Source organism: Ctenopharyngodon idella, chromosome 16 (assembly GCF_019924925.1).
Source record: "Ctenopharyngodon idella isolate HZGC_01 chromosome 16, HZGC01, whole genome shotgun sequence".
Classification (NCBI taxonomy): Eukaryota; Metazoa; Chordata; class Actinopteri; order Cypriniformes; family Xenocyprididae; genus Ctenopharyngodon; species Ctenopharyngodon idella.
The window spans coordinates 27,369,311-27,393,559 of NC_067235.1; the positions used below are offsets into that span (position 1 = coordinate 27,369,311).

General features: G+C 34.8%; 2 protein-coding genes across 6 annotated transcripts in view; both read right to left on the bottom strand.

Moving 5' to 3' along the window:
• Positions 1-11,995, bottom strand: part of cpne4a (copine IVa) — a 67,685-nt gene extending 55,690 nt beyond the window's left edge. For 3 of the 5 annotated variants that reach the window (XM_051864937.1, XM_051864940.1, XM_051864939.1), the window contains exon 1: positions 11,801-11,993. The gene's annotated coding sequence lies outside the window, so the exon portion shown is untranslated. Of the gene's footprint in view, positions 1-11,800 lie in introns of all 5 variants that reach the window. The other 2 variants (XM_051864942.1, XM_051864941.1) reach the window with 2 other exon arrangements.
• A 1,013-nt stretch (positions 11,996-13,008) lies between these two features.
• On the bottom strand, positions 13,009-22,820 carry cmtm6 (CKLF-like MARVEL transmembrane domain containing 6). Its single transcript, XM_051864943.1, has 5 exons — positions 22,654-22,820; positions 22,234-22,384; positions 15,711-15,887; positions 14,555-14,653; positions 13,009-14,467 (listed from the first exon to the last, which is right to left on the bottom strand). Exons 2-5 carry the CDS (start codon positions 22,360-22,362, stop codon positions 14,315-14,317), a joined length of 558 nt encoding a protein of 185 aa, XP_051720903.1. The 5' UTR covers positions 22,363-22,384; positions 22,654-22,820; the 3' UTR covers positions 13,009-14,314.
• Between the last annotated feature and the right edge of the window lie 1,429 nt (positions 22,821-24,249).

Genomic DNA, 24,249 nt, shown 5'->3' on the forward strand with positions numbered 1-24,249 from the left:
GATAGTTTACACAAAAATGAAGATTCTGTAATTATTTACTCACCCTCATGTTGTTCTAAACCTGTAAGAGTTATTTTTCTCATGGAAAGCACAAAAAAGATGTTCAAAAGAATCTTCACATAGCAACAACAGTCAAGACTTAAGGAATATGGCACAAAAGTCATATGGAACATGTTTAATAGTTTTATGGCGCTTTTTTGTCCTTTTTTGGACCATGACAGCCTGAGTTTACTAAGAACTCTCATTCTATGATCAGTGTCTCTAAAAAAATCTTTTTTGTGTGTTCCACAGAAAAACTACAGAGCATACGAGTTTGTTCCAACATAACTGAGTAAATAAAGACTTGAGATTTTTAATATCACTTTCCTTTATGGAATTTAGCAGATGCTCTTATCCAGAGTGAGTTTAAAAAGGCTTCGGTTTTCATATGTAAAACTGCCAAGGTAAACAGATGGTGAGCATACACTTCTGAACGGTTATCTGCTAGCCGTAGCAGATATCTCCCTTGACAAGTATTTTACAAGCAATTACCTGGCAGCAGCACATTCCGTAGGCTTGTCATACAGTAAAAAATATCAAGTAACAAATAAACAAACAAAAACATTGCATAAACGGCTTGGCAACAGCTACTCAGCAAATGATGAGCTGATTTGGATTACGCTGGTCACTTTGACAGGTAATGTCTACAACCTGCCTGTTATACTGTCATGTGTTATTACAGATGTTTCTTGAGATGCAGCCACAGTTATTACATTGGCGGAAATACTTCACTTGTGCTTCAAAATCATAAGCAAGCATAAACAAAGACTTCCAGCTGAACCCTTCTCTCATACTTCATATCATACAGAATTTCTCCACAGGGGAGCTGTCAGCATAGATATATACCATCTCCCCAAGACTCCAAAAGTTCCTTCCTTTTACAACAGAATGCATTACAACCATAATACTATCAACACTCAAAACTCTCAACACTTTTGACAGCCCTGTAATTCAAGATCTAATGTGCAGAGCTTGAATGCCGAGCCATACATTGCAGTGCAAATTGGAAAGACAATTTTCTACTTTTTAAATGTAATTTTTTTTCCTGTGATGCAAAGCTGAATTTTCAGCATCATTCCTCCAGTCTTCAGTGTCACATGATCCTTCAGAAATCATTCTAATATGCTGATTTGGTGCTCAATAAACACTTCTTATTATCATCAATGTTGAAAATAGTTATGCTTCTTAATATTTTTGTTGAAACGTTTATACATTTATTTCAGGATTCTTTGATGAATATGCAGATCAAGTCAAGTCAAGTCAAGTCACCTTTATTTATATAGCGCTTTTTACAATGTAGATTGTGTCAAAGCAGCTTTACATTGATAACTGGTACATTGTTTGACTGCACAGCAGCTCTTAAAGAATAGTGTCAATGCAGGCAGATCAAAAGCACTGTTGAATATCAAAATGTCAAGTCAAGTGTCCCCAACTAAGCAAGCCAGAGGCGACAGCGGCAAGGAACCCAAACTCCATCAGGTGACATCAGGTGGCAGACAAGTGGCAAATTGGTGTTAAAATGGAGAAAAAAACCTTGGGAGAAACCAGGCTTAGTCGGGGTGCCAGTTCTCCTCTGGCCAACAGTGCTTTGTTACAATTCAGGTTGCTATCATAAGTCCAATAGGATCGCAACATTAAAAGTATTTATTTCAGTTCCATCCAATTGAGGATCGTATTCATCACGCCGGTATGGACGGTTGTTGAGGAACTGTGTCGTGGCTGTCGTGTCGATGAGGCCTTCACAGGGGATGATCTAGTTGACTCAATCTCTGCTGATACTTCAGGGCTGCGTTGTGGTCGTGTCAAGGTGCAGGTCCTTGGTCTCACCTGGATACGGCCCGGATCCGGTTGACTACGGTGAACCTCGGGATAAACAGAAAGACTAATATTAGCGTAGATGCCATTCTTCTTCTGATGTAACGAGTACATCAGGTGTTATAGGAAGTGTTCCCGGTTCCGGCTGACCTAATTTATGCAGCCTAATAATCCTTTAACGGATTTGGAAATATAAATTGGTAATGTGTTATGTGTATGCCAGGTTAAAGAGATGCGTTTTTAGTCTAGATTTAAACTGACAGAGTGTGTCTGCTTCCCGAACAATGCTAGGAAGATTGTTCCAGAGTTTAGGTGCCAAATAGGAGAAGGATCTACCACCTGCAGTTGATTTTGATATTCTAGGTATTATCAGCTGGCCTGAATTCTGAGATCGCAATAGACGTGAAGGACTATAATGAATTAGGAGCTCGCTCAGGTACTGGGGAGCTAAACCATTTAGTGCTTTGTAAGTAATTAGCAAGATTTTAAAATCTATACGATGTTTAACAGGAAGCCAATGCAGTGTTGACAGAACTGGGCTAATATGGTCATACTTCCTGGTTCTAGTAAGAACTCTAGCTGCTGCATTTTGTACGAGCTGTAGTTTATTTATCAGGCGAGCAGAACAACCACCCAGTAGAGCGTTACAGTAATCTAGCCTTGAGGTCATGAACGCATGAACTAACTGTTCTGCATTTTTCATTGAGAGCATATGTCGTAGTTTAGATATATTTTTAAGATGGAAGAATGCGGTTTTACAGATGCTAGTAACATGGCCTTCAAATGAAAGATTGGTATCAAAGAGCACACCTAGGTTCCTAACTGACGACGAAGACTTAACAGAGCAGCCATCAAGTGTTAGACAATATTCTAGGTTATTACGTGAAGAAGTTTTTGGTCCAAAAATTAGAATCTCTGTTTTTTCTGAATTTAGTAGTAGGAAATTACTGGTCATCCAATTTTTTATATCAGCTATGCACTCCGTTAATTTTGTGAATTGGTAAGTTTCGTCAGGGCGCGAAGAAATATAGAGCTGAGTATCATCAGCGTAACAGTGAAAACTAACGCCATGCTTCCTAATGATATCTCCCAAGGGTAGCATGTACAGAGTGAACAGTAACGGTCCTAGTACTGAGCCTTGTGGTACTCCATATTGAACTTGTGATCGATATGACATGTCTTCGTTTACTACTACAAACTGATAACGGTCAGATAAGTATGATTTGAACCATGACAATGCAATTCCACTAATGCCAACATAATTTTCGAGTCTATTTAAAAGAATATTGTGATCAATAGTGTCAAATGCTGCACTAAGATCCAGTAACACTAATAGAGAGATACAACCACGATCTGATGATAAGAGCAAATCATTAGTAACTCTAATGAGAGCAGTCTCAGTACTATGGTACGGTCTAAATCCTGACTGGAAATCCTCACAGATACCATTTCTTTCTAAAAAGGAACATAGCTGTGATGATACTGCCTTTTCTAGTATTTTTGACAGAAAAGTGAGATTTGAGATCGGCCTGTAATTGACTAATTCTCTAGGATCAAGTTGTGGTTTTTTAATAAGAGGTTTAATAATAGCCAGCTTAAAAGTTTTTGGTACGTATCCTAATGATAAAGATGAATTGACGATATTGAGAAGAGGGTCTATGACCTCTGGAAGCATTTCTTTCAATAGCTTAGTCGGTATAGGGTCTAACATACATGTTGTTGATTTTGATGATTTAACAAGTTTAGACAATTCTTCCTCTCCTAAAGCAGTAAATGAATTGAATTTTTCCTCATGGACACTACAATGCACTATCTGACACGATACTGTAGTAGACGGTTGCATGGTTATTATTTTTTCTCTAATATTATCAATCTTGCAAGTAAAGAAGTTCATAAAGTCATTACTGCTGTGCTCTTTGGAAACATCAGAAGTTGAAGCTTTATTTCTTGTTAATTTAGCCACTGTATCAAATAAATACCTAGGGTTGTGTTTATTTTCTTCTAAGAGTTTTGAAAAATAGGCAGATCTAGCAGATTTTAAGGCCTTTCTGTACTCAATCATTCTCTCTCTCCACGAAATACGAAATACTTCTAGTTTTGATTTCTTCCAGCTGCGCTCCATTTTTCTGGCTGCTAACTTTAGGGCCCGAGTGTGGTCATTGTACCATGGCATTGGATTAATTTCCTTAATTTTTTTTAAACGCAAAGGAGCAACTGAGTCTAATGTGCTGGAAAAGACAGAGGCAATAGTTTCTGTTGCAACATCGAGGTCTTCTAAGCTGTCTGGTATGCTAAGGCGATGAAAATGATCAGGAAGATTATTTATAAAGCAATCTTTAGTGGTAGAAGTGATGGTTCTACCATATTTATGGCATGGAGGCAGTTTAGCCGCCTTGACTAAATGTAGTATACACGAGACTAGATAATGATCTGAGATGTCGTCACTCTGCTGCAGAATTTCAACAGCATCAATATCGATTCCATGTGACAATATTAGATCTAAAGTATGATTATGACAATGAGTGGGTCCTGACACATGTTGTCTAACACCAATAGAGTTTAGAATATCTGCAAATGCCAATCCTAATGCGTCTTTTTTATTATCTACATGAATATTAAAATCACCAACAACAAGGACTTTACCTGCAGCTAGTACTAACTCTGATAGAAAGTCAGCAAATTCTTTGATAAAGTCTGTATTGTGTCCTGGTGGCCTATATACAGTAGCCAGCACAAATGTCAACTTACATAATGTTACGTAAAGTACCATAGTTTCGAAGGAATTATATTTGAAAGACTTCTGACTAATACTGTAAATATTACTATAGATTACAGCAACACCTCCCCCTTTGCCTTTCTGACGGGCATTGTGTCGATAATCATAACCTTGAGGACTAGACTCATTTAAAGTAATGTAATCGTCCGGTTTTAGCCAAGTTTCTGTCAAACACAGCACATCTAGATTATTATCTTTGATAATATCATTAACAATAAGTGATTTTGAAGAAAGGGATCTAATATTTAACAACCCGAGTTTTATCATTTGTTTAGCATTATTATCTCTATTTTTTATTTGTTGAACATCAATTAAATTTTTACCATTAAATGGGTTTGGAAGTTTTTTGTTTTTACTAATTCGGGGTACAGACACAGTCTCTATTTGAAAATATCTAGGTGTAAGAGTTTCTATGTGTTGAGAGTTATCTGAATTTTCTGACTTCTGTAACGTGAGGCAGCTAGCAGACGGTCGGTTTAGCCAGTTTGTCTGCTGCTTTCTGACCTGGGCCCCAGTTTGTCATGTTTCAGTTCTAAGACTATGTGCCATATTACTAGAGAGAAGAGCAGCACCATCCCGGGAGGGATGAATACCATCTCTTTTTAACAGGTCAGGTCTGCCCCAAAAACTTTTCCAATTATCTATGAAACCTATATTATTTTGCGGACACCACTTAGACAGCCAGCCATTGAGTGATGATAATCTGCTAACTATCTCATCACTCCGACGAACAGGAAGGGGGCCAGAGCAAATTACTTCTCCTGACATTGTACTTGCGAGTTCACACACCTCTTTAATGTTAATTTTAGTGATCTCCGACTGGCGAAGTCGAACATCATTAGTGCCGACGTGAATAATAATCTTAGAGTATTTACGATTAGCATTAGCCAGCACTTTTAAATTTGCTTTGATGTCAGGTGCTCTGGCTCCCGGCAAACATGTGACTATGGTGGCTGGTGTCTCTATTTTCACGTTCCGTGTAATAGAATCGCCAATAACTAGGGCACTTTCAACAGGATTCTCAGTGGGTGTATCACTGAGTGGGGAGAACCTGTTTGATGTTCTTATTGGAACGGAAGAGTGGTGTTTTTCGCGGCTAGGCCGCCTCACCGTTACCCAAGTGCCCTGCTGCACGGGCTCTACAGCCGGAACCAAACAATGTACAGAGTTCACTAAGCTAGTCGCATCCAAAACAGTATCTGAAGCCCTTGCATTCTTACTATCCTCGATTAAAGTTTGGATGCGTGTCTCTAATTCTGAGATTCTCTCTGTCAGCCTGACTATTTCCCTACATTTATGACATGTAAATCCCTCATCACTGACAGAGAGAGCTATGGTAAACATGTGGCAAATGGAACAGGTAGCAATGCTGGGAGAGGATGACATGACTCACCGTGTTTGTAGACTGATCCGACTTACCACAGCTGTTTGAAGAACGCGTTGAAAAAGGAGCGCGCGAGCGACTGTTAACAAGTTGACAAGCTAGCGCTGCAAATGCAAATGCGTTGTAACAGCGATTTAGATTCAAATATTACAAGCTAGCGACGTCAGATTAGTGTGGTAGGCAATATTACATATACGGTAATAAAAAAATAAGCAACAATGAATAAAAGTAAGAGATTCAAAACAAAGCTATACGGAGTTACAGACGCAAACCAATCTGAGCAGCGAGGCAGACAGGAGCAATCGACAGGAGCATTTATTTAAAATTGAATATTTTTGCAACAATGTAAAAGTCATACTGTCACTTCTGATCAATTTAATGCATCCTTGCTGAATAAAAGTATTCATTCTTTAAAAAAAACTTACTGACCTCAAACTTTTTTCCAAAACATCGCTCCTTTATTTAATGATGGTGAGAGTCCATATTTATGAACAAAAAATAAATGAGACTTATAATAAAAATAAAGTAATTTGCACTCTTTGTATGATAGAATTACTTAGAAAATAATGATGTTTAAATAAAAAAATAGGTCTAGAAATTAGTTACATTAAATGTAATCGTTTGAAAAATACTTTATCTCATTTATAATAAATACAAAAAAGTCATTCCGTTTATTGAACTCTATTAATTCAATATCCTATTTGTAAATGATTCAAAAATATTTGTCCACATAAAAGTGGAAACTGTCAAAAACAATTTGTGTGCTAGAACTACACTTAATATATGCATATTACCCATGAATATTAATGAGATCATGTTTGTAAGTAACATATCAAATCCAGCATCAAACAACATGACAGCTGACACAGTTTTGAATGTTGTGGTGATATGTTCTAGGTAATAGATTCAGAAATAAGCAATAAAGTTATTCAGCCTGTTCAAATAATCAAGATTGAAGAGTTCTGTGTACAATAGTGCACTTAAAATCGCTGTTTGAATTATGTGGGCTCTATTCCTCCCCAGTCAGTTTCTTTGTGCTGTGAGTAATAGGTTTAAAAACAGCGCAAAGCATTTTGTTTGAACCCTTCATAATGATCTCAATGTAAAAATCAGCCTTGTTGATAAATGTGCTTGTATGTGTGAGGTGAAGCCCACTCTGTTTGTTCTCAGCAGGAACAAGCTCTGGGTACTTAATCATTTCTGCAGAGGCAGAGGCCACGGGTCGTCTCCAAAGCATGGTGGCTTTGATTATCCTTATATTAGAGACAGAAAATGTGGCTTGTTGGAGTTTATAGGTTTTTGTCACAAACCAATAAAAATAATATATGCAAATCATGCCATGTTTGCCAAATGGTAAAAAACAACAACTTGATTTCTTAGAATTCAAGTCTACATGGTTAATCTTGTTTTAGCAGATGATTTAAGGTGGTGGTTCTCAGCTGGTTTTGCTTCACGACACAGAATTCCCAACACAGCACAAATGAGTGCCCGTAAATCAAACACTTACATTATTAATATTATCAAGAAATGAGTAGCCCCAACAATATGCTAAATTGTACATTTCTACACTTCTCTTGAATGTCAAAGGCTCACATATCCGCCTTTTGACATTTGAACCTGCATTTAGATAGCAATGAAAGGTTGTTTCTGCCAAGGAATCAAAAAAAATGTAAAAGGTAATTGTGACTTTTTATCGTACAATTCTGAGCTTTTTTTCTCTCAAATTCATGTTTATATCTCACATTTCGGGCATAAGCTCAGAATTGCAAGACATAAACTCGCAATTGTGGGAAATAAAGTCAGAATTGCAAGATATAAACATAGTTGTGAGATATAAACTTGCAATTGCGAGTTATAAAGTCCACAGTTGCGTAATTGCAAAAGAATAAAAAGTTGCAATTACTTTGTTTTGTTTTTTTTTGTTTTTTTATTCCATGGCAGCAACAAGCTTCCACAGATTACTGTTCAAAAGTTTTTTAAAAATAATTCAGCATTAAAGGGATAGTTCACCCAAAAAAATGAAAATTATCCCATGATTTACTCACCCTCAAGCCATCCCAGGTGTATGACTATCTTCTAAGTACACGACGTACTACGCGTAATATTGTGTACTACGCCGCGTAAGTTAATGCTTTTTGGACGTACGGCGAATACGTATGGCTGTCGTGCTGGAAGCTCGTTATTTTACTTTGTAAAGTTTTAAATAAGGATATTTGTCTTATACAAACATCCTTTTTTTTTTTGCCTTTAAAATTTGGGCTGCCATTTACAACCATTATGAACACTGGAGGACTAAGGATATTTTTAAATTAGGGCTGTCAATAGATTAATTTTTTTTTAATCGCGATTAATCGTGAACGTGAATGTACTGAAATGTGTCTGTGCATAAATACAATGTATAACAGACTCACGCGTGAGTCACCTCAATCGTCTTTACTTTGACTGCAATCCTCCTCATCCATCAAAACTTTCATAGCAAGAAGCTGGTTTGCTTTATCCAGCCGAGAAACATAGTTTTCATATCATCTGGCCATACAGCGGTGGGATGTTTCGACGTTCTGTTCAGACAGGAACAGCGCGATGCGGTAGGGCTCGCTCTCTTCAGATACAATGACAGAATATGACAGAGAGTTTGTGTTTTAAAGCGAAACAGACACTGGAATAAATAATTCTCTCTGCCATCTCTGATATAATCAGCATGGACTTTAAGATCATCTAACTGTGTGACGTAAATTACCTTATGACGCAATTTCACATGCTTCCGTAATTTTTTGTGTTAAATTATAAATGAACGTCTTAAGGATTTTGAATTAATCGTATGTGTTAAGGCGTTTACGTTGACAGCTCTATTTTAAATATATCTCTGATTGCGTTCATCTGAAAGAAGATCATAGGATGGCTTGAGGGTGAGAAAATCATGGTATAATTTTTATTTTTGAGTGAACTATCCCTTTAAATTGATCAAAAGTGACAGTAAAGACATTTACATTCACACACACACACACACACACACACACACACACAAAACTATTTTAAATAAACTATTTAAATAAATGCTGTTGTTTTGAACTCCCTATTCATCAAAGAATCCTGAAAAAAAATGTATCAAGGTTTCCACAAAAAATATTAAGCAGCACAACTGTTTTCAACATTGATAATAATAAGAAATGTTTCTTGAGCAGCAAATCAGCATATTAAAATGATTTCTGAAGGATCATGTGACACTGAAGTCTGGAGTAATGATGCTGAAAATTCAGCTTTGCCATCACAGGAATAAAATATATTTTAAAATATATTAAAAGTTATTTGAAATTATAATAATATTTCACAGTGTTACTGTTTTTACTGTATATTTGTTCAGATAAATGCAGCCTTGGTGAGCATAAGAGACTTTCAAAAACATTTTTAAAAACTTACCAAGCCCAAATCTTTGAACAGTAGTGTATACAACCACTAAGCCACTAATGTGACATGAAAGACTGTATAAACTTCAGTGAAGTTTATTTGGGTTTAAAGCACACTCTAATGATGACTTCTTGTGATCACATTATTGTTAAGTATCAAGCATTCAGCATCATTTCACTTATGCTAAAAACAAACATCAGAAGTGCCATGTCAGATGCAACCTGTGAGACCCATTAGCGTGTTACGCCTTTCTCTCAACATGATAACCACATTTTTCTCCCCATCTCTCAGCAAGTAATTTCCTCTCCATAAAGCCAGTGTGCCTAATTTGACAAACACCAATAATGGCTCTCAACGGAGAATGAATGATGGAGTCGACTGGAATCTCACCAGAGTCTTGCATCCTGCCATCTCAGCTCATTTAGCCTTATTTCCAGTCATTTACAACAAACCAATTATTCACTTGGATGTGATCGTCTCATCAGCCTGCTCGATTACATGAGGATGAGAACAAGACCGCAGGCAGCTATTGAAAATGAATCAGCTCATTATTCTTTAGGAAGTTGGCTAATTAGTTGGGACATAACACACTCTGTAAATGGAGAAGCATTAAATGCTTGTGACATACAAGGCACCCGTGAAACTGTAAGCAATGACATAATGGAAATATGGAATCCAGAACAGATCAGCCCTAGTTCAGAACTAAAATGCTTCAAACATGTTCTCAAATATACAAGACATTAAATATATATGAGATATAGGAACGCGAAGATACTAATGACATAAAGGAAAACTGAAACCCAAAGAAACATTTGAATGTTGGGATACACACTCCACAAATACAACCAGGATTTCTAGGGATGTTCTTGGAATGAATATCCAAGACTCAAGCAGACTTTTCACCACCACTTCTGCTTGTCTGTATGACAATACACTAAAAATGTTATTAAAATATAATAACATTAAAATAATAACTAAAAACGACACAGTCTTCAGTGTCACATGATCCATCAGAAATCATTCTAATATGCTGATTTTGTGCTCAAGAAACATTTGATCACTTTAAACATTATCACTGTTAAAAACAGATGTGCTGCTTATTTTTGTGAAAATAATGCCACAAATTTTTCTGGATTCTTTGATAAAGAAATCTTTTGTAACAGTATAAATGTATTTTCTGTCACTTTTGATCAATTTTATGCAACCTTGCTAAATAAAAGTACTAATTTCTTATATATATGTATATAGATAGATGTATTACTGACCCAAAACTTTTGATGGGTAGTGTATATGTATAAAAAAATAAATAAATAAAAAAAAAAAAAAGATAATTAAAATCTTATTATGAAATATTGTCCAAAACATTTTTAGAAAATGCCCATTTTAATTAACTTTAACTTTTCATTGTGCCAAATGTTCATTATTACAATTATTACAATTCATTATTACAATTACATTTTACAATCTGTATTAATGAGTCACCAAAATGGTTGTAACATGGTCACTGTGTTTTTACAGTAAGGTTCTGCCAGGCCTGCATATCACTGATTTCTTATAATATTTACATAATATGTTTGCCCATAACCCCATAACTCATGAACATCCAGCTATGTTAGAAGTAAAACAAAGTCTGTATAGAGACATGTGCAAGTAAAATAAACTTAAGATGGTCTCATGCACATCACTTGCTTTAATTGTTCACCCCCATCTGGACACTGAAGGAATCGCGTCTTTATACATGAAGGCTGATGTAAGCAGCTGTGCCAAAAACACCAAGAAAGGTACAATTTTAAAAGGAAAGTTAAAGAAAAGTAAGTGATAGCCTACAGACAGTAAATTATAGCCAATTATGCACATATTTGTAAATCAAAACAGACTTATGGTCATATAAAGGCTCTTGTATATGACTAATAATTTTGTTCTCTGGCTTTATAACCGTTTTGCGTCCAGTTTATACACAGTTATACAGTAGGCTATTCAATGCATAGGCCTACAGTTTAGCAAATTAAACAAATAAAAAAGGTCTCTTGTTAATATTACAGCATATTTTATCTAAGCTTCAAATTGAATATTTCAAAACTTTAATGAATCAATGTGCATGAAGGCTTATTACTGCATCGGTCAACAGAGTAACAGAAAAACAATACAAAACATAGGCTACAACTTCATAAACAGAGTATCAGACATTAGTGCCACAACTGAAGCTTACAAGTGCATCTCATCAAGTTCTCTACTACTGTAAGTCAATAACAAACAAAAAAAAGCTTCAGCCTCTTTTACTTTAAAGTGATTAAGGCGCAAATAAAAGCGCGCGCCTTTCTATGAGGCACCTGCGCTCGTGAGTGCTACTGCAGTGACAGATGAAAGAGCGTTTCACTCACCTTTAACGAACATGAAAAATAATTCCAGGCAAATTGTTGCTTCGCTGCTTGTCATCAAACACAGAGCACCGAGAAGACATATGCTCCACACAAGAATTCGAGCTCCATCCTCAAGCTGCTGTGCAAATGAGGGAAAGTAAAGTACAGCGCGCTCATCTCGCGCCCCGGTCCCTCCCCTTCACGCGCTACAGAAGAATCTTTCGGCGGTTACGCCGACTTTAAGGGGAGGTACCACAGGTAAACACACTCGATTGTGCCCCTTCTCCTTAATTAAAATGTGCAATATATATATATATAGATATAGATATAGATAGATATAGATATATATATAGGCTATACACACAAAACGGTATTTTCTAATGTGTTTCGGAATTATCCATTAAAGTTTTAAATATGCAAATTACGCATCCTCTTATGAAAATATCCCTGGTAAAACTGATTAAACCAGTCTAAAGAGGTGCTGGTCCTAGCTGCTGTCTCAGCTGATCTCTTCAAAAGTGCTCTAAAAACAAATCACCAAATCAGTTTTAAGACTTTTTTTTTTTCCAGCAAAAGATTTTTATGATAAAATGTCGCATAAAATGTGCCATAAGTAACACCACTCCGACTAAGATTGTGTGCTGATCTTAACTGGTTACTGCTGTCAGCCCACTCGTTTTAATAGGGGTTTGGGGAACTTTCAAACTGGCCAAACTGAGACATATAGGGCCTACTTTATGAGTAAAAAGTCACTTCAAAATGGCAGTAAACTTATGCAAAAATTCACAATTGTTATCCAACCAAAACCATAATTTATGGCTTTACAATGATGATCAACCTCAACTATTCGGTCATCTGTAGATGGTAACTTTTGCAGGCAGCGACATCTAGCGTTAGCTTTAGGGAAATAAAGTTTTGCTAAATAAATCCAGCTTGTCATCTCTCTCTTGCGAAGAATTAACAAAATTAATTAACAAAAACATATTTGGTCTATATTTACATATTGAGGACAGAAACAGGTATTAAAAAAAAAAAAAAAAAAAAAAAAACCCTGCAAGATAGCATAAATGCAGATGAAGAGAGTGCAGTGAACTCGTTCTTGCTCTTCAGCTGCACGTGACCAAACCAAAGAACCACATACACTGCTGCTCAAGTATAAATTCCTGCTTTGTTAAGACTTAACAAGCATGTTTCCGTACAGACCACATATAAAAACAGGAGTCTGATACTTAGGACCCAGGAGCTGTTTATTGCTTAACTGGAATTGAAGGATGTTTACAAAAACAGCTGTAAAATGTTCCATGTGACCATTTGTAGAAAAAAAATGCTGGTATTCAAACTGACTCACTAGTTTTTGCATTTTAAAAATCATAAAGCCCTTAGCAATAATTAAAACTAACCAGATGATCTATTCATATCTTAAGAAGTATTAAAAGTGGCTATTTTCAATATATCAACAAAATATCTGGTTTTAAAATATACACAAAGCTTAATTAAGACAAAGCAGCAGTCAGTTGTACAGCACAGGAGGGTGGAAGCGTAAGGCAGATTAGTGTCACGAAAACTTGCAGTCCGTTCCTCTCCGCGGGCATTTAAACAAACACATTTGGGCCTACACGCACATTCCTCCGAATAAAGACATCTGTTTAGAATTAGATTTAAAGCACTTCATCGCTTAACATGCTTACATAAAACACAATCTGGGCTCACATGGAACAAGATAAAGCACAAAGGAAAATATACAACATTTCTCGTTCCACACAATACAAAAATGACAGATTGCTTCGATAAAAAAAAACAAAAAAAAACAAAAAAACAACGACTGTACATAAAAACGTCATCCTGCTGTCACCACATTCATTTAAAAATGTTTACAGTAAAGTTGACTTAAGGACATTTGTGTATACAGTGCAATATTTACCAATCCCACAATAATATTTCATGATTTTTTAAGCCTTGTATCCAATATTATATCCATATTCCTGGTCTGTAAAATAGGTAATTTTCAACTTAATCAAACCCTGATTTTGCTCCAAAATATATTATTTCAGGAATGCATATATAACTATAAAAACATCAGGAATTAGTACTTCTTTTATAAATACAGTGCATCTTATTGTACTTGTTAATTCATAAAATAAGATGATGCAGAACACACACTCCAAAAGGGACAGCAACTTAATTTGTGTATTCATGCAAAAGTATGACTACATGAAAATATGATTTTTTTTTTCTCTGTTTAAAAATAGTAATGGAAATATAATACAAGCAATCCCCAAATGGAGAAACCACTATACAGGAATGATTTCTACTTCAACTGTGAAATTAAGACTTGTGTAAAAAAGAAAATAAAAACAGTTAAGGCACAGTAGAAAACTGGTCCAACATGCCAGTTAGTAATTGACTGAAATGGAAATATTAAGAAATTTTTTGCTTTGGGTAAAAAACATTTCTCTTGTATAAAAAATTGTTTGTCAAAAGGGAAAAAAGCTTTTGAATATGACAGCAGTTTGCTGGTGAAAACGCTACCAAGCCTCAGTCAGTTCCATTAGAATTAAGTTTCTCTGCCTCTGGTCTGGGTGTTTGGTCTGCTGGTTGGTTGTTTCCCTTTCGGCAAGGAATACCACGAACTTTCAAAAAGTAAATAAAGTCAGCAAAGAAGGCCACCGTGGCCAGGAAGCCAAATGCCTGTAATACAGGAAAGACAGTTAAATGTTAGCCAGTCAGTAGCAGAATTGGCATATCAAATAAAACACAGATCGAGCAGCATCATACCACAGCGCCCTGCTCCAGGCTCGTCTTGCCATTGTCTGCTGCAAACACAGCGCTGGCAATGAGGAATAGGAATGCCATGACTACTGTGTATCCAAAATCCTATAGGAAAATTAAAAGAAGTTTAAATTGGATAAAAACTATAAATTGGAATACTTGATTCTGAATGATTATTAATTCTGGTCAGAAGCAGTCAAATTTTCCTTATGTAAAATAAAATAAAATTTATTTTATATTATTATAATTTATTTTATTATTATAATGTACAACAAATTTATTTTTGTTTTGTATTAATATAATTTTTTATTATATTAATATAATAGTAATAATAATAAAAATAATAATATAATCAACATATTAATAATAATAATGATTATATATATATATATATTATTAATAATAATTTGATAATTAACAATAAGTTGATATTATTATCATTAATAATAATAATAATAATAAGTTGTTATTATTGTTGTTGTTGTTGTTAAAAATAACATTCTATTAATACTTTGATATAATTATTATTATTAACAATATGCTAATATTGTCATCATTAATAATAATAATAAAAATATCAACATTATTATTGTTGTTGTTAATGATGATTTCTGTTGAATATTTCTGCAACATTTCTTATAATTAATAATTTGAAATAATTCTTATTATTACCATATTAACCATATAAGTACTATTATTAATAATAATAATTTGATAATTAACAATAAGTTGATATTATTATCAACATTTATGTTGATATTATTAATTATAAGTTGATGTTGTTGTTAATAATATCAACATTTTTACTAATAATAATTTGATTATTATTATTATTAATATTATTATTGTTAGTTTTAATATTATTATTATTATTATTATTATTATTATTATCATCATTAATATCAACATTATTATTGTTGTTAATAATTTCTGATGAATATTTCTACATTTCTTATAATTAATGAGTTGATATATTATTATTAACTATATTGTTAACCATATATTTAAATATTCAATATTGCTATTAATAATAATAATAATAATAATAATAATAATAATAATAATAATATCAATATTATTATTATTATTATTATTTTAATATCAACATTGTTATTAATAATAATGATAGTATTAAAAGCATGTTTTTTTGTTTTTGAATTACCAGACTAGGCCAGCTGTCAATTCCGACTCTCTGGTGCAGCGTTGTTGCCAGGAGGATGAGGAGCAACAGTGTGAAGAGGAAGGCTGTGCAACTGACAAATTCAAAGAAGTAGAGTGGTCCACAGTGTGAACAGTTGGACACTACCTCCTCCATCACAAAAGCCACAAAGGAAAGGAGCTGAGGGGACACAAATTAAATCCAAGTGCATTAATTAACCACCAGGTGGCAGTATCGACTTAGTTTAAATACTTCTATCCTGTAATACAAGACAATATAAAAGATTAGTTGGGATTTTCCTCAGTGACAAAATATTGTACTTAATCTGAAGGAAGCTGCTTTATTAGGGCACATGCATCCGCAGGTCGCAATTTGTAACAGAGAAACGGGTGTGATGTAAATACAGCAGCATCAGGTAGGGGATTCCCAACGGTGAGAACCAAGGAAGGACACTCACTCTGGGAAAACACACACACCCACACAAGCAAACTTTTTGTTTAATTGTTTGTTTCATTTTCACTACTAATATCACACATCACAGACCTGTGATGTCATTATGCTGAACTCTGTTTTAGCCACATGTAACACCACTAAATGGTCATCCAGTCCAAAGGTGAAGTATTCACAGTTATCATCAATTCCAGGAGACTTTTCACTCCACTTCCCTTAAGCAAACGAAATGCACAAAATGACACTGTAAATGACGCAGCCAATCTATGAGAAGTCCCTCAAAATAACCCTAGCTATTGTTTGTTCTGATGATTATTTCTACAACATTTCTGCTATTAAACTCTGGGCTTGGTAATGAAATAATTTCTTTTAAATCATTAATAAAATGCATAGCAATAACTAATATGCTTAAAGTTTATGCTTAAGGAACATAAATACCTTGTCATAAATTACTATGACAAGGGAAAACAGTATTGAAAATAATAATAAACCATCTTATCAATCTTCAAACATGAATATATAACAAATATGACATTCAGCTGGTAAAAAGAGAACAGATTCAGGGCAAAATGGGACAATCTGTATAATGGGTACTGAGGAGGAACAGGAAATCATAAGTGTTCTCGTTTAAATACCATTTCATCAGAAGCAACGTCAAAATGACAAAACCAAACTAACCCACATGTCTGACTCATATTTCAAGCTCTAACAGCCCTGACTGCTAGGAAGGAACAGGGCAGGTCCACAACACACAAGTGTTATTGTCGCTTACAAAACTGAACCTTATCGCTACCACACAGAATCCATTCAAAATCCTCCATCCAAATGAGCCGGATAAACCATAATTGCTGTTCAACAGAATAAAGACACTGCCTGCTCACCAAAAATAACATGAGGCTTATTTTTTAGACGTTTATGAGTGAAATGACCTAAAATGTATCAAAGCACACTAAATTAAAATGACTAAATGATAGAAAATAGATCTGATTTCAGTCTGAAGTCTAAATGGAAAAATTCTGAATTTTTTGCTTCAGGAGCTCCTGTATAAAATACATGAAAATGATTTCATTAAAGTGCTAAAACTTTTCAAGCATCACATCTCTTCACACTACAGTACAGTCACTTGACTGCGGTCAGCTGTCTGTACTCTGCTGAATACATTGTGGGAAGATTGGTTTCACTTGACACAATTGGGTGTGACTGCACACAAAAAACCTTTTTGCAAACTCAAACACTAAAATGAGTTTAAAAATACACAGAATATCAAGTGTTACTAATGGGAATTTTTACATATTCATTCCCATTTCAGTTCAAGTTTTGGTAATTTTGTTGTGTTTTTGTGATTTTGTGAAGTTTTTTTGATTGTCTATATAGTCTTTACTAATTTTTATTTCAGTTTTAGTTTATTTTAGTACCTCAAGTTCATGTATTAATTGCTTTTTTATTGACAATGTGTGAACAGTTTGTAATGAAACTTAAAAAAACGAGACCTATGTTACCTATGAAAGCCTGTAGACTTTTTTTCTGCAGGACGTTGTTGCCAGCAAAATCAAAAGGAAGTGATGATTACGCGCGCTCCCCAGAGCCTCTCTTCCGTTCAATTACACATTCAACAAATCCAATGTTCAGGATAAAGCCGAAAAAGCCATTCTGTACTGCAATGTCAATGTGTGATGCAAAGAAAAGGGATCAATTCAGCCAGATATAGTCTATAGTTTCAAATATACTTTATAATCAAACTATCATAACAGCGTAATTTAATTGTCGACATGATGCCAGTGAATTGCAGAGCTTGTGCAAACATATCCAGATCACGACGATCAAATGCTTTCTTAACTACTGCTTTCTCAACGCTGTCATTTTTGTTGTTTATTTTGTTATTGAGAGGAAAGCATGCAGCACATACTTTTTCATCTAACCATCGCTCTCAGCAGCGTGGACGGCATCTGAATATTCATTAACAGTATATCGCTGCAAAGGTATTTACAACTTCTTTTTACTTCTAAGCAACTTCTTACTTCACTGTGAGTATATCAGGGCTTTGAATCACATTCAGTCTCTTGTACATTAGGTGTGCACGCGTGTGAGCACGTGCAGTAAGATGCTGGCTGCAGTTCACTTAACAGCCACCGGTGTCACTAACAACAAGGGTTTTTTTTTTAGTTAACATTTATTTTATTTCAAACCACAAAAACAAAATGTTTTTTATGGATTTAGATTTAGCTTCAGTTAATAACGCTAAACAGAGCAGCTGCAAACGTCCACTGGTAAATGACTATTACACAGCACTGGCTTTATGTAGTACTCAAAAGAAGCATTTTGGTTTGAGGATAATAGTTTGGTAAAGTGGTTTGGATGTAGGTGAGGAAAGATACTCTCCTTACTGTAGGGCCTCTAAGAACCACCTGCAATTGATCTAGATGAGGTTTCACCTGGAAAGTACCAAGGTGTTTCAGTGTTATCACTGGGGCTGGGTATTGACACAATTTTCACGATTAGATTAGATTTCTATTCATTCGATATCGATTATTTTGAATGTAGTATCGGTTACAGTACATGGCAAATTTTCTAGAGGAAAAAAATCTCTTAACTAATCCTGTAAACTACACATGGGGAGTCAGTTGGTACCACTTTACTATAATATTGAAGGTTAAAATTAACTTATTTATATACAAACACTTAAATTACACTTAATTATGTTTTTTTTTATAATAAAGTTTAGAATTACATAATCATATTTCTACTCCAATTTGTTCTGTTTTTTTAAATATAAACATTTAAATCGTGGCTGTCATAACTGATTTATTCAAACATGCATTATATATTGAAGAACATTACAATGAATATGTAACGGTGTGCATATCTATATTTATTAGAATGCTGCTTTGAGTTCACTTTTCTAGCTGACTAATGAGTTTATTGTCACTGAATATGTTTTTCTGAGGTAACGTTACGTGGCATTGTTTACAAGCTGTTTTATTGATGTCTTTCTGAGGTTGAAACACTGATTGATCTATTACACATGATACGGATTTCGGTAAGTTTTACTGTATATTTTAACATAGCTTCAGATGTTCATTCATGTTTATTTCGCGCTGTAACTGGTAATAAAGCGGAGAGGATGTTCCCATGCACTCTGTGCTGCCGCTTCTCTTTAACTGAGCCACTAAAGCGATCTATCACGTCACATTAAACAGCGCCAAAACGGTATTTATACTTTGAGTCTCATAATAAGATGGACGTCATTTGAAATCTGAGACTTTGTTTCATACCAAAAGTAACAAAGTACAAAGATTATTGGATGGGGGGCACGCTACATGTTCTGTTCATTCATCAACTGAAAACAGACTAGACTAATCGATTCTTGGGATTTAAGAATTGATATCGGTTCGTAAAAATGAGAATCGATTAAAATCAAGAAATCGATATTGTTTACCCAGCCCTAGTTATCACTGGTCAAGTGAAAAAGGAAATTAGAAGTAAGTAATTTCAAACATCATACAAGATAATCTCAAGATATAGATATATAATGTTTTTAACTCAAGAAAGAACAGACTCAAACCTCAGAAAGAAGTAACAAAGTATTGTGTACTTAAACTGTTTACAATTAAATTCAAAAGGCATTAAGTTTCTGTTCTGTGTCATTAGATCAATGTGTGTCACAAGGAGAACACAAGGTACATGGGGGGAAAAAAACACTCCATGAGCAATTTCCCTGAATACTCTAAAGGAGAAATGCTCGATAAAATCTAATTTCCTGAAAAGCATGAGACCAGGCCATTAACTGTAGGGGAATTTACTCATAAGGGGGACATTTGTCTCAATGTTGACCTTTATGTGGCTAAATTTAATGTGTTCTGATGTGTAATCTTGCTTTTAGTATGCGATTTAAATGTCATTTCAACTTTTTGACTCACAACATACTGTGAAAGTTAAGAATGACTCTGTAATTGAATTTAGCATCTGCTCTCTAATTGCATTTACAGACAGGCATTTCTTACACCTGATATCACTTAGCATGTCTCATGCAAGCAGACAATGCCCTTTGGTCTTTTTATTTATTTTTTTTTAAGATGTGATCTTGCAAATTCAAACACTTAAAATAAAGTGACAACGAATGAGTGACACACTGAGAATTATAAAACGGATGTAGGTTTTTCAATGGCTGATGCTAAAAGCTAAAGATTAAGTATACAGTGGATTCTGAATATTTCAGACCACATTCAAAATCTAATTTAAACTAGAAAATAAATGAAAAGGATTTAATTTAATTTAATTTTAAAACAAAGAAACACAATGAACTAAGAATAAGAAACATTTCAGATTCTGCACCATTTCTAGGTCGCTCATCAAATCAGCAAATTTAACATATTGAATTACTTCATTCAAAAGTTCAGATTTCCTTGCTTTCACATACACATTTGGAACATTCTCATATCCTATAACATGGAGCATCAGATTTTGCACAAATTTGTCTTTGGGATTATTTGGAATTAAAAAGATAAGGTCTAATGCTTATTGTGTGCATTGTAAGCAACATAAACACTGTAGCAGTTAAAGAATTAGTTCACTTTAAAAAGAAAATTATCCCAAGCTTTACTCACCCTCAAGCCATCCTAGGTGTATATGACTTTCTTCTTTCTGATGAACACAATCTGAGTTATACTGATAAAATCCTGACGCTTCCAAGCTTTATAATGGCAGTAAATGGAACCAAAGAGTATGAAGCTCAAGAAAGTGCATCATCCATCATAAATGTGTACTCCACACGGCTCTAGAGGGTTAATAAAGTTTTTAAAAAAGTAAAATATCTTGCTTCTGCCAGACCGCCTTCCGTATTCAACATACAAAAGCGTAGGACATAGCGTAAGCAGTTTGAACTGCGAGAGGCGTTAGACTTTCTTTGTAAGTTGAATACGAAAGGCGGTCTGGCAAAAGCTAGATATTTTACTTTATAACTCGTCAAATATGGATATTTTTCTTACACAAATGCATCGCTTCGGTTCAGAAGGCTTTAATTAACCCCCCGGAGCCGTGTGGAGTACGTTTATAATGAATGGATGCACTTTCTTGAGCTTCAAACTCGTTGGTCCCGTATACTGCCATTATAAAGCTTGGACGCGTCAGGATTTTATCAATATAACTCTGATTGTGTTCATCAGAAAGAAGAAAGTCATATACACCTAGGATGGTAAATCTTGGGGTAATTTTCATTTTAAAGTGAACTAACCCTTTAAAGAAGAATGATGTTGAACATCATACAAAATAAACCAGGACCTCGCCTCACATGAATTGACTGCACCTCTATCCAAAGCACAAGCAATATCTATTAAATAGCCACTTGAACAGCCAACACCTTTCTTTTCCTGAGTGAACAAAGAAGCATGCAGCATGATCTGCTCTGTGATAAATTATACAAGCCAGTTTGGCACGTATGGAAGATACCAATGAATTGGAGGGAATTTCTAACTTGAACTTGGACAAAGACCAACAGTCTCAAATATTCAATTTCTGTACAAAAAAAAACCCATGGTCAACAGCCAAGCAGCATATGACTGCAAGGCTGAAATGACCAAGCTTGTTTAGAAAATAAGCTTGGCATTATTAAATGAAGATAAAAAGTTGCCATATCCCTACGGCACCCAAGTCAGGGCTTGTTAAACAACACATGGCAGTGGATTCATTCAGCAAAATGCTTCATTAGCATTTAACTGTATCCACAATATTCTAATTAACACTTTAAAACAACAGCAGTCATATTTCAACCCCGCTTTTTAAATATGTTAATGAAGTGCAAGTATTACTGTTTACTATTATACACTTTCAGGGAAACTTACACAATGGAGTTCCAATAATGCCAGCTTAACTTGAATTGTGTTTTAACTGTCATTACACCAGACTAACCACTTAGTCACTAATGACCTCTTACTCAAACCATGTCCCAATGTTTCAAATCATGTGCAATGTAAAATATATATAACGTATTTAAAGGCTGTTTTATTAATATATCTCGTATAAATGTTCACAGTACATGTAAACGTGGTCACGTTTGTTTTCAGAACAACATGCTGCTTACCACTTCAATGACTTTTATCACAAATCGAATTTTCTCCAGATTCTCTGATGGCACAATTATCCATTTTCTGGATTTGGGCTCCTGCGCTGTTGTTGTGGTGGTGTTGTACACCGTGTCTGCAGTGGCCATACTGTATATACTGTAGTTAAATCTGAAAACGAGATGTATATTAAACAGTTTAGCGGTACATAGACATCAGCAGAGGTTAAAAATATATGATACTGCAAAGAAAACAAAGTAACGACATATCGAAAGCTGCTGTTCTCTTTTAGAAAAACGAAAGTAAAGCAGTCAAAGTCAAGTGTAACTAAGCTAACAAAACTGATCTACACAGAACGATCGATATAAACAAACTACAAGATGTAATGACAACCGATTATGTGTGATAACAATATTGAGAAATATTTAAGGGTAAAATACCTGTTTGTTTTATCGGATGGTTGTTTAAACGTACTCTGTTTACGCCGTTCACGCGTCCTTTGTGTAGCCTAACGTTACTTGTGTTTCACTTCCGCACTGCCTCAGCTTTCTTCAAAGAGGATGGGCTTCCTACGGAGGTTGCCAAAATTGACGCCTCTGCGACTCCCAGGATTTGAAACAGATTTCAACTCTTTTTTTCTTATATTTGAAGATCACATTAACGTGGAAACGTTTTTCCCATGCCTTCGTGTGCTTCAAATGCCTCGTTTTAATGAAGATATTAGTGCTCTAACCGCGTCCCAGACTTTAATTCTTAAACTCATGAATTATAAAATGTTAAATATTACGTTTTAAACCATGATGATCTGAACAATGAGCGAAATGTTCATAAATCTTTGCAATATTTAGGCTATTTTGCGAAAATGATTATACATTTTAGCCACATGTAGGGTGAATTCAGGTTGATTGGGACACTTTTTCCAAGTCATCTCAATGGCAAAAAGTGTCCCAATCACCCTGAATTTACCCTATATCCTATAATTCTGGACCTTTACCAAAACTTGTTATAGCCAAAAAGACAATAGTGTCAGTAAAGAGCATGTTTGAAATGAGACATAATGTGTGAAGAAAACTAAGAAAATTAATATTACAGAATATGTTTATTGTGTGAAAATTCCAATCAAGCTGTAATTTTATCATATTATGCAAAAAGTGGGGAAATACGATTCCATTATTTGTATTGAGAATGCATAAAATGCTAGCTATGCTAAAGACAAAGTATTCCAAAAATTAAAATGATGATGATGATGATATGTTGTCAAATCCCCCACCCATCATGCATGTGATCTTTATTGTGGTTTGCTTGCAAAATAAATAAATAAATAAATAGTTTTAATTTCTGCTTTTAACAAGAGCTGTTTATTCTGTAGATCTGTATGAATCCATCAGTTTTCTCCCCCCTTCAATGAATTTGAGTATCCTTATATGAGTCTTAACATTTCTGTGCAATTAAATTAATTTGTGTAAAGACCACTGTGAACAGACAAGAGCCTAAAGCCTCCCACATTTCATATTCAAGTGATAAACAGTCCAAAGAGCAATGAATTTTATTGTTAGCTATGCTCAGGCCTGAATAACCAAGTACACTTTGCATAGATACACATAAACTACACTTGGCCAGAAACTAACAACCGGAAGTCTGAGAATATCCAGACATTCCACCACTAGAGTTGATCCTGTGAGAAAAGGCAATAGGATTTTAAGGGATAGTTCACCCAAAAATTAAAATTCTGTCATCATTTACTCGCCCTCAAGTAGTTCCAAACCTGTATAAATTTCTTTGTTCTGTTGAACACAAAAGAAGATATTTTGAAGAATGTTGGTATCTGAACAGTTCTGACTGACTGCCATAGTATTTCTTTTCCTACTATGGAAGTCAATGGTGCCCCAAAGCGGCCTGGTTACAAACTTTCATCAAAATATATTCCTTTGTGTTCCGCAGAAAAAATAAATTCATATAGGTTTGGAACAACTTGAGGGTGAGTAAATGATGACAGAATTTTAATTTTTGGGTGAACTATCCCTATCTTATTCTTG